This window comes from Mercenaria mercenaria, chromosome 3, assembly GCF_021730395.1.
Source record: "Mercenaria mercenaria strain notata chromosome 3, MADL_Memer_1, whole genome shotgun sequence".
Lineage (NCBI taxonomy): Eukaryota > Metazoa > Mollusca > Bivalvia > Venerida > Veneridae > Mercenaria > Mercenaria mercenaria.
The window spans coordinates 41,204,147-41,215,974 of NC_069363.1; the positions used below are offsets into that span (position 1 = coordinate 41,204,147).

An 11,828-nucleotide genomic window follows, 5' to 3' on the forward strand; every position below is an offset into this window, starting at 1 on the left:
CGTTAATAATATAAATGATTTTTTTTTCGCATTATATAAGAATATGAATTACAGCTCGGTAAAAAATCATGGTTAAGATCTATTTTATTTAAAATATTTATACAAAATAACTATTCTGCGCTCACAATAACATCAGTTTAAACACCTGTATAATTAGACTAGGCGACAATATCGATTTTATTATCCTTCTTTGTCTATATGGTCAGCAGTTTCCGATACCCTTCTTTACCTTTGTGGTCAGCAGTTTCCTATATATTCTATATCGTCAGCTAAGTCGTCAGCAGTTTAGTTTGTGCCCAGAGTGACACTGACTTCCGGCTGTTCACAGCTTAGTTTGAACCACATTTTTTCCCAGAAATATGTCTACCAACAGTGTAAATGACCCCAGAAGACCCAATAAAATAACAAGGTAATATTGTTTGTTAACTGTATTTAGACTTCAATCCATATATATGTGATTTTTGGCAGTTTTAGCCTCGAAGTAACTGGTACATATTCGGGCGAAATATAAATTCGGATGGCGATAAACATTGTCAGCTTTGTTGTTTAGAGTAAGACGTGTTTTCAGTCTATCGAGTTCTGCGGGAACAAAGTCTAATCATACCAGAAACACTTTTTGTAATACTACAATGTGCCTACTTGAATCATATGAATGGAAAAATGTCCCTGTAGGCTGTTTCACTATAATTTCTTACGGGAGAGCCGTAGGAATAGCCTGTGAGGCTATTCTTACGGGACCGTAGGAATAGCCACTTCCTTAGCAAATACCCCACAATTTTCGAATTAAATGCTTCTTTAAAATATTCATAATTTGCAGATGATATAAAAAAAAGACAAGATAGACTTGACGCCATTTTTTCAACCAATGGAAGTGAATTGAGTCTGTGGAATGAAACTATTTAAATGATTTGTACCAGATTCGTACCTAATTGCACTATGAATTCACTTTCAAGGGTCGATAATATAGGACGAAGTTAACAAATCAATCAGACGCATTTCCTCCCAAAATTTGATAAAAAACTTGATGCTTTTTTTTACGTTTTCCTACTATTTTTATAGATTTTCACACCAATTGTGAATAGGTCCAGCGGACCCAATTTGAAAATTGTGAAAGACTGTTTGCAAAATTTTTGCAAACGGGTCCGATAGTCCGTACCACATATACTGTAAATCCTGTATTATTCACAGTGTTTTAGTTTTTGCTATTTTCAAATTCCACGAATCGTGTGCATTGCGAATTCATAAATCTGTGTAAATTTCCTTCCATAACATACAGACAACCGAAAAAATTCTGAAACACGGTCAAGTTTGGCGATGCCGCCTGTACATGATGTTTGTTGAATGAACTTCAATTTATTTCAATATATCATGAATAAGTGTAATAAAACTTGGATTTACAGGCAGCTGGCAGGGATGTATATAACATAATAATGTTGGTTTTTAGCTCGACTATTCATAGAATAGTAGAGCTATTGGACTCGCCCATGCGTCGGCGTCCGCGTCCGCGTCCCGATTTGGTTAAGTTTTGTATGTAAGCTGGTATCTCAGCAACCACATGTGGGAATGGATTGAAACTTCACACACTTATTCACTGTGATAAACTGACTTACACTGCACAGGTCCCATAACTCTATTTTGCTTTTTTACAAAATTATGCCCCTTGTTTGACTTACAAATTTTTGGTTAAGGTTTTGTATGTAAGCTGGTATCTCAGTAACCACTTGTGGGAATGGATTGAAACTTCACACACTTATTCACTGTGATAAACTGACCTACATTGCAAAGGTTCCATAACTCTATGTTGCTTTTTTACAAAATTATGCCCCTTTTTCGACTTAGAAATTCTTGGTTAAGGTTTTGTATGTAAGCTGGTATCTCAGTAACCACTTGTAGGAATGGATTGAAACATCACACACTTATTCACTGTGATAAACTGACCTACATTGCACAGGTTCCATAACTCTATTTTGCTTTTTTACAAAATTATGTCCCCTTTTCGACTTAGAAATTCTTGGTTAAGGTTTTGTATGTAAGCTGGTATCTCAGTAACGACTTGTGGGAATGGATTGAAACTTCACACACTTATTCACTGTGATAAACTGACCTACATTACACAGGTTCCATAACTCTGTTTTGCTTTTTAATGAAATTATGCCCCCTTTTCGACTTAGAAATTGTTGGTTAAGGTTTTGTATGTAAGCTGGTATCTCAGTACACACTAATGGGAATGGATTGAAACTTCACACACTGGTTCACTGTCATGATCTGACATGCACTGTATAGGTCCATAACTCTACTTTGCAATTTTTTCAAAATTATGCCCCTTTTTAGACTTAGCAGTTTTTGGTTAAGTTTTTGTATGTAAGCTGGTATTTCATTATCCACTTATGGGAAAGGATTGAAACTTCACGCACTTGTTCACTTTATGAGCTGATAAGCACTGTGAAGGTTCCATAACCCTTTTTTACAAAATTATGCCCATTTTCGACTTTTGTATTCATTCAGTTGACAAGGCTGTTGAATAGTCGAGCGTTGCTGTCCTCCGACAGCTCTTGTTTAACAGGTTATGAGAGCATCTCCTTGATGCACTTTTGTAAATTGTATGTGTCAAACATACAGAGCTCGTGTTGCCTGAGGGGATGATCCATATCATCATTTATCTTCTCAATAAACCTGAATTTTTTTTACACATTTTATTTGGATATTAATAGGAATTAGCGGACAATTTATCACACCATTGTATTGTATTCTTGTACGTTACAATTTTTTATGAAATGACTGTAACAAACTTTGAACATTTTATCAGCTATTAAATGTAAGAAGAATAATCGCCCGTAAATTGATTAAAGGATTAAAATGCTCTTTTCAATCAAGTTCAGTTGAACAAAAGCAATTTGTGTGAATAAAGTAACCGATTACCAATACAAAATAACCATAATTTATGGACCATGTATTTAACGATTCTTTGGCGAGCATAAATTTGGTACAGTACGGAAGAATTGGCATTTATGTAATCATGACTTCCAGAATTGGAATTCCGCTAATATAATATAAGAACCTTCGCGAAGTTAAATTTCTGACTGTCCCGTCGCAAATTCATAAATCCGTGAAATAATTCAGGGTGCAGGAATTCGTGAATTCAAGATCACAGGAATATATTAAAGTGATTTACAGCATAAGGGGAAAAAAATGCTGATTACTGTAATCCTGGACTATACAACAGTGAACATTACCTGGGATTATGAAACTTATCAGGCACATCTAGAAATGATAGGAAATCATCACATTTATGCAACAGCAAATATTCAATTTCATATGTCTAAAAAATGCACCCAAAAAATCAGCATTTTAAATTCAGTCACTGGCTGCTTCTTTTTATGGAGTTAGAGGATACACTTTTGAGATGTATAAAATACACAGAATGGCAACAGGAGATAATCTCGCTGAGTTCGTGTCGGCGCGTTATCTTATTGAAGCGTTTGCTGACTTGATCACTTGTGATCAAATCAACAGACGCTTATTAAAGTAATACAGTGGCAATAAATTTTTATCCTTCTGCTGTATGTTTCATACACTGGTACAATGAAATCTCATTCAATTCCCATGCGATGTTGGTGAGATTTGCTCTATATGCCTTTCAAGTAGCTGATCTGTTTATTTTTATAGCTTTTTGGGTCAATGTGAGCTGTGTAGTTTTAACTTATGTATATGTCTTCCATTTAGATACAAGCCTCCAAGTAGCAGTGGACCCGGAGATGATCCTACACCAGACTACATGAATCTTCTTGGCATGATATTTAGTATGTGTGGTCTCATGATGAAGGTATGCACAGTGTTCTGTATTTCATATATGTTTGAAAAGTAGTAATTCCTTAGAAGAAGAAAAATGGACATTGAGTGACTGGTTTGTCAGCCATTGCCATTGGCAGTTGTCATTTCAGCACTGTCTGGCAATAAAGTGATAACATTTGTTATGTTACAGCAGGGTAACAGCTCACCTTAAAGCAATATACCTAATACAGGTCAAAATATTTGAAACAGTTATTACAAGTTTTCAAAAATTTGTTAAAATATTTGGGCTTTCCTTAACTGTTAGTATAACATGAAGTTTGAACCTAGGAAAACTTAAACAAATCTTCATCTATTTCAGCTGAAGTGGTGTGCCTGGTGTGCAGTGTATTGTTCTTTCATCAGCTTTGCAAACTCAAGAGCTTCAGAAGATACCAAACAAACATTGAGCAGTTTTATGTAAGTCACATAATTGCAGAATGTACTCTTTGTATTGGTAGTTCCTTCAATATTATTATTTATATTGTTTCTTCTTTACAAGAGTATACTTGTATGCTCTTCTTAGCTCACTTGAGCTTTGTTTTGGGTAAGCTATTATTATATCATAGGTCAGAGTTTTTTTCTCCCTAAAAAGCTACCACATGTAAAAGGAGGCAATCCCAATGCAAAAAGTATGGTTTTTTCCCCCAATGCTGAACTTAAAATTCCCAAACTATTGTTACTGCCTAGGATTTTTTGCTTTTCAAAAATATTTTTGCTCTTCTGTAAACTCTTTAAATTTAGTAAACAGTTATCAATATGCCATCACATTTTAAAAAATGTTATTCAAAAAGAAATTACTTACATTTCATTAAGTTTCCATTATTCCCAATTAAGTCAGATTACAGAGGTATTTTCCCAATTGTCGTTAACATCTCTTCTTTTAAAACTGCTTGTCAGAATTGCACCAGACTTGGCCAGTAGTATCAAGTGAAAAATTATGCAATAATAATTTAAGATGATCTTTAATTTTACATTTAAATTTCTGTATAGCTCAGACCTGTCTGATTTTATTTGAGAGAATACTGTGTTATGGTATATCTTAAACAAGTATTTGACTAAAGTCATGAAACTTCATAGGATTGTTATTTTAATAGCTTGTGAAGTTGTGCACAGTTGTGGTGTTTCGTTTGGGATTTCAAACAGTAAGAAAATAAAGTTCTGGCCATTGACATTAAAATATGCATAAAGGGCCTAAAAGTGTGTGTGGCACATATCTCAGATAGTATTTGACATAGAGTCATTAAAGGTTTTAGGGTTGTTGTTCATCATGTGAAGTTGTACACCTGGGATTTTGCTGCCAGACCAGAGTTATGGCCCTTGATTTTGTCAGAACTATTCTGTAAGGGCCTTACAGTGTGTATCATATGTATCTCAAATAGGTTTTGACCTATAATCATGGAACATTAAAGGATGTTGGTTCTATATGTGAAGTTGTGCACATGGTGTAATGTTGAGATTTTACTCAGCCAAACAAACCAGAGTTAAGGCCCTTGATTTTGTCAGAACTATTCTCTAAGGGCCTTAAAGTGTGTATCATATGTATCTCAAATAGGCTTTGACCTATAATAATGGAACATTAAAGAATGTTGGTTCTATATGTGAAGTTGTGCACATGGTGTAATGTTGAGATTTTACTCAGCCAAACAAACCAGAGTTAAGGCCCTTGATTTTGTCAGAACTATTCTCTAAGGGCCTTAAAGTGTGTATCATATGTATCTCAAATAGGTTTTGACCTATAATCATGGAACATTAAAGGATGTTGGTTCTATATGTGAAGTTGTGCACATGGTGTAATGTTGAGATTTTACTCAGCCAAACAAACCAGAGTTAAGGCCCTTGATTTTGTCAGAACTATTCTCTAAGGGCCTTAAAGTGTGTATCATATGTATCTCAAATAGGCTTTGACCTATAATAATGGAACATTAAAGGATGTTGGTTCTATATGTGAAGTTGTGCACATGGTGTAATGTTGAGATTTTACTCAGCCAAACAAACCAGAGTTAAGGCCCTTGATTTTGTCAGAACTATTCTCTAAGGGCCTTAAAGTGTGTATCATATGTATCTCAAATAGGTTTTGACCTATAATCATGGAACATTAAAGGATGTTGGTTCTACATGTGAAGTTGTGCACATGGTGTAATGTTGAGATTTTACTCAGCCAAACAAACCAGAGTTATGGCCCTTGATTTTGTCAGAACTATTCTGTAAGGGCCTTACAGTGTGTATCATATGTATCTCAAATAGGTTTTGACCTATAATCATGGAACATTAAAGGATGTTGGTTCTATATGTGAAGTTGTGCACATGGTGTAATGTTGAGATTTTACTCAGCCAAACAAACCAGAGTTAAGGCCCTTGACTTGGTTAAAAATATGCAAAAATAATTTTTAAGTTTGTATTTCATGTAATGCAAAAGTTGTATGACCTAGTGTCATGAAATTATATAGGAATATCATTAGCGTTTGAAGTTGTGTACTTGGGGTTTTGATTGGAATTTCACTCTGCAAGACCAGAGTTATGGAGTAATATAACTTTATCAGAATGTTGCTCAGCATGTGAAGTTGTGCATCTGGGGTTTCAATGACCACCCCTTGGAAAAATACTCATAGTTTCTTAATATTGTGTTTTTTTTTAATTTTATTTTGTAGTTCCGATACCTCCAGCATACAGCCCCCTTCACCACTTCACCACCTGGGACTCAAATCCCTAACACAAAGAAATAAGAAAGTTTTAGTCTTTCACTGTTTACAAGTAACATATAACCATATACTGACAGGAAATGGGATCACCAGTGTCCCATGGACACATATCTAGTTCCATTGACCAGCACATTTTCCCTCTCTGGGCACTTGTAGCAAATTCTAAATGTGAAATATATCGTACAGTATGATAAATGGCCTTTGTAGCTATTATGCACAGTTTATTTGATATTGTTGTTGTGAATCTTAAAAGATAACAGTCAATGAAAATTTATTAAACTTGTATATTTCTCTGTGATACAGTCAAACCTGTAGAAGCAGTCAGCACTATTAACCACTTTCCTAAAGCAGCCACATTTCCTTTATTCATATCAAACTTACCTCTATTAAGCAAAACTCTGTCTTAAAGTGCCACTTTTGCGCCTTCCCTTGATTGGCTGCTTAGAACAGTGTTGTCAGACTGTAAAAATAAAAGCAGACATATACAGACAACATAAGAAATGTATGTCTTAACTTAAGTTCTGAATGGGCTTTTTAGCTAACTATGACGTTTTTAAGCATACTTCTGTATAAAGTTAAGTGTTATTTTTGTTGAAAATTGAGCATCTATAAAATTTCTTGTACCATAATAAATGTTCACTATATTTTTCTGTTTCAGGTTGTCAATATCAGCAGTAGTGATGTCATATCTACAGAATCCACAGCCAATGACCCCGCCATGGCAATGACCTTCACCTTAGTTTTACCATTCCATTGTAACTCATTGTAACCAGTATTATAACCAGGATTAAAGCAAATGGAGATGTAGGAAAAAGTTCTAAAAGACAGAGACTTAATGAGAAAATGTTTGTTTCCCAACAAGCTTGAAAATTTTTTAATATATCAGTTTTACAAACCGATCAATATTGTTTCCTGTTTTACATGCCTGTAAAAATTACTTAACATTCAGATTGATATTTCTTTGTGATTTTGACTGTTCTGCGTTGAAGGTGAACTTGAATAGATGGAAGATGAAGATGTTGCTAGTGTTTGTATGTTTTAGTGTTCATTCAATTTGTCAGTCTGAAGTGAAGAAATGTATAATTGTTCAAGACAAGACTGGTTTTCATTTTAGAAATGCAATTTTTTATTGGTATAGCCAATCAGTTTGAGAAAATGACAGGAGACGGATTCACGCTCAACTGAATTAGAGAGGTGTTTTCTAAATGAAGATAGTTACTTCCCTTAGATTAAAGTAGAAGATGTATTTTCAAAATTTTGGCATTTTATTGAAATTGATTATTTCAAGTTAGGCAGGTATTATAACATAGCCCTTAAAAAATTGAGTATTTAGTATATTTGTTTGTTACTTTTAGAATAATTATGTATTATATATTTATTAAGGTAATGGACCTGTAATGGTAATCTGCAATGTACATGAGAGTCTCATCATGCTGTTTTGGCATTCTCTTGCTGCTGCTAATGTAGTTTATACGAACAACGAGCTGGAAAATGCTAAAATCACATACAGAGAAAAAGTTATTGCATTGAAATTGCAAATATTCATTAATAGGTACATTACTTTAATTAGCTTTTAAATCTTAACATGGTTTTAATTTTGTGTTTGCAAAACATTTTTCTTTTTGTATACTTTTATACAAATTCACATAACTCAGTGTTCATCCATGTTTTTTTTGTAGTTAATTTTATGAAATGCAACCAGATAAATAATATATACTAATTTGTAAGCTGTTGTATTGAATATTTCCAGTGCAATGTCAGAAAAATGTAAAAAAATGAAATTGTGAAAATAAAGATCTACACAGTTGAAGTGTTGTCAGTATATCTGAATCAAAAACATGCTTTAATCGGAATTTCAAACGTGAATGTCACTTGGTAATGGATGGACTTACTCATCTTTTCCTAGTTTTTATATGCCCAAAGGGACGTATTATGTTATTACACCGGTGTCTGTCCATTAGCAATTTCGTGTCCACTCTGTAACTCTTGAACTGCTAGAAGGATTTTAAAGTAACTTGGCACAAATGTTCACTACATCAAGAGATTTAAGACGACATGCAGAGCACATGTTTAGGATGGCTGGCTTCAAGATCAAGGTCACACTTAGGGGTCAAAGCTCATTCCTGAACCCCTTGAAGGATTTCGAAGAAACTTGACACAAATGTTCACCACATTGAGACAATGTGCAGAGCGCATGTTCTGAATGGCTCGCTTCAAGGTCAAGGTCACACTTGGGGTTCAAATGTCATACGACTATGTTTCATGTCTGTTCTGTAACTCTTGAACTGCTTGAAGGCTTTTAAAGAAACTTGGCACAAATGTTCACCACATCGAGATGACGTGCAGAGCGCATGTTTTGGATGGCTTGCTTCAAGGTCAAGGTCACACTTAGGGGTCAAAGGTCATACTTTCGGGTGTATATTGCTCCACATTGCGGTGCTCTTGTTGGATTGATATATTGAAATGAAATTTTGGTCTGCTGGTAGCTTGTATTTTTTAGCTCACATGAGCACATGCTCAAAATGAGCTTTTGGGATCAATGGATATCTGTCCATCAGTCATCTGCAGTTTCTTTGAAGAATATTTTGTAAACTACTAAGCAAATGTACTGTAAACTGCTCTTGAATGTTCCTGGGGTGATTCCCTTTCAGATTCCTTCAGTTCTATATCATCCTACAGAATTCTGGTTGTTGTGGCAACATAAACGAAAAGCTTTAAAATCTTTCCTTGGAAACCACTTGTCCGATTTTAATATAATTTCACAGCAGTGTTCTGTGAATGACTCGTAAATTCCTTGAAATTATTTTGATTTGTCTAGAAACATGATTGACAGGTTTGGGGGCAGGTTAGTTTCTTTCCATGTTTATACAGAAAACATTCTGGAGCACTGTATTGAACTTAAAATTTCTATGAAATGCCTCTCAGGAGACCCTCTACTTTAAAGGAACTGGTAATCTGATTTTATAACCGCCTCGATAGTCTACTTGTAGAGTGTCTGCGAGTGCGGGAGGTTGTGGGTTCGATCCCCGGTCCCATCATACCAAAGATGTGAAAAATGGTACCAGTAGCTCCCTTGCTTGGGGCTCGGCATTAAAAGGGAAACGGGCCTCGTCTCTCATACCCTTGTGGCTATGGATTAAGTGGAAGCTTTAAGATTGTCTTCAGAAACGGATTGCATGCTTTTGAAATAATTGTTTTTTTTTTGGTAACACTCTGCAAAGAGTGTTCAAATTATTTGGATATGTTTACCAGCATTGTTCATATTGATCTGATTCATCAAGAAGTATGGCCATTAGAGCTTCTTTAATCTGGTCCAGTTTTTAAATAATTTCACAGAAATGAACCTTGTAGGACCCTCTGCAAGTAATTCAATTTTTTCACATTTCATCAAAAAACATGGCCACTAGAGCTAATAATATCTTGAAATGGCATGATCTGCTTAATCACTGATTTTTAGATTTAGATCAAATTTTTTCTAAGATTTTGAAATAATTTCAAAAAAAACATGTCATGGAGGAAGGCAGGATCTGTTTATTATTTTTAATTTAAAAACCCCGGTGAAATGGAATTCATGAAATCATGAATTTTTCATCACCATTATGAATTATTCATGAAATGTTCTGGATTACTTCTTAATCTAACTTCATGGAGTTTTATGCATGAAGTGTCGTTTGATCTACTTCATGAAGATATCAAGCATTATTGACAGATTCATAAAATCCTTGAAATATTCATGAACTAGTTTAAGAATGAATCAAATTTTTTCATAAATGTCAATATACCTACAGAATTCAAGAAAAATTCTTGAAAAAAAATGATGAACATTTGATGAGCAGTTTAAAGGGAATTCCTGTAGTTTTTTATGCGCATCTCTGTGCAGCCGACACTTTCTATGGAAAACTGAATAGAAGTCAACATTTGTTGAAACATGTGACAGACAATCTTAAATATAAGGAATCTTGAATGAAATTACATTTTGGATAAGTTTTATCAGTAATCAAATGTTGATACTGGTTTATGTTGTATAGACAAGTATCATGCCTGACAGGTATCTTGCTATTTTTAGCTCATGTGTCACAAAGTGACAAGGTGAGCTTTTGTGATCGCGCGGTGTACCTCGTTCATCCATGCGTGCTTCCGTAAACTTTTGCTTGTGACCACTCTAGAGGTCACATTTTTCATGGGATCTTTATGAAAGTTGGTCAGAATGTTCATCTTGACGATATCTAGGTCAATTTTGAAACTGGGTCACGTGCCATCAAAAACAAGGTCAGTAGGTCTAAAAATAGAAAAACCTTGTGACCTCTCTAGAGGCCATATATTTCACAAGATCTTCATGAAAATTGGTCAGAATGTTCGCCTTGATCATATCTAGGTCAAGTTCAAAACTGGGTCACGTGCCATCAAAAACTAGGTCAGTAGGTCTAAAAATAGAAAAACCTTGTGACCTCTCTAGAGGCCATATATTTCACAAGATCTTCATGAAAATTGGTCAGAACGTTCACCTTGATGATATCTAGGTCAAGCTTGAAACTGGGTCACGTGCCTTTAAAACTAGGTCAGTAGGTCAAATAATAGAAAAACCTTGTAGCCTCTCTAAAGGCCATATTTTTCATGGGATCTGTATGAAAATTGGTCTGAATGTTCATCTTGATGATATCTAGGTCAAGTTTGAAACAGGATCACGTGCCATCAAAAACTAGGTCAGTAGGTCTAAAAGTAGAAAAACCTCTAGAGGCCATATATTTCACAAGATCTTCATGAAAATTGGTCAGAATGTTCGCCTTGATGATATCTAGGTCAAGTTCGAAACTGGGTCACGTGCCATCAAAAACTAGGTCAGTAGGTCTAAAAATAGAAAAACCTTGTGACCTCTCTAGAGGCCATACTTGTGAATGGATCTCCATAAAAATTGGTCAGAATGTTCCCCTTGATGATATCTAGGCCAAATTTGAAACTGGGTCACGTGCCTTCAAAAACTAGGTCAGAAGGCCAAATAATAAAAAAACCTTGTGACCTCTCTAGAGGCCATACTTTTCATGGGATCTGTATGAAAGTTGGTCTGAATGTTCATCTTGATGATATCTAGGTCAATTTTGAAACTGGGTCAACTGGGTTCAAAAACTAGGTCAGTAGGTCTAAAATTATTAAAATCTTTTGACCTCTCTAGAGGCCATATTTTTCAATGGATCTTCATGAAAATTGATCTGAATGTTCACCTGGATGATATCTAAGTCAAGTTCGAAACTGGGTCACGTGCAGTCAAAAACTAGGCCAGTAGGTATAAAAATAGAAAAA

At 34.9% G+C, this 11,828-nt stretch overlaps 1 protein-coding gene across 1 annotated transcript; it reads left to right on the top strand.

The window, feature by feature from the left end:
- Window positions 1-262: 262 nt before the first annotated feature.
- On the top strand, window positions 263-8,340 carry LOC128555572 (PAT complex subunit Asterix-like). Its single transcript, XM_053538282.1, has 4 exons — window positions 263-409; window positions 3,724-3,823; window positions 4,151-4,248; window positions 7,189-8,340. Exons 1-4 carry the CDS (start codon window positions 360-362, stop codon window positions 7,256-7,258), a joined length of 318 nt encoding a protein of 105 aa, XP_053394257.1. The 5' UTR covers window positions 263-359; the 3' UTR covers window positions 7,259-8,340.
- The last annotated feature ends 3,488 nt before the right edge of the window (window positions 8,341-11,828 follow it).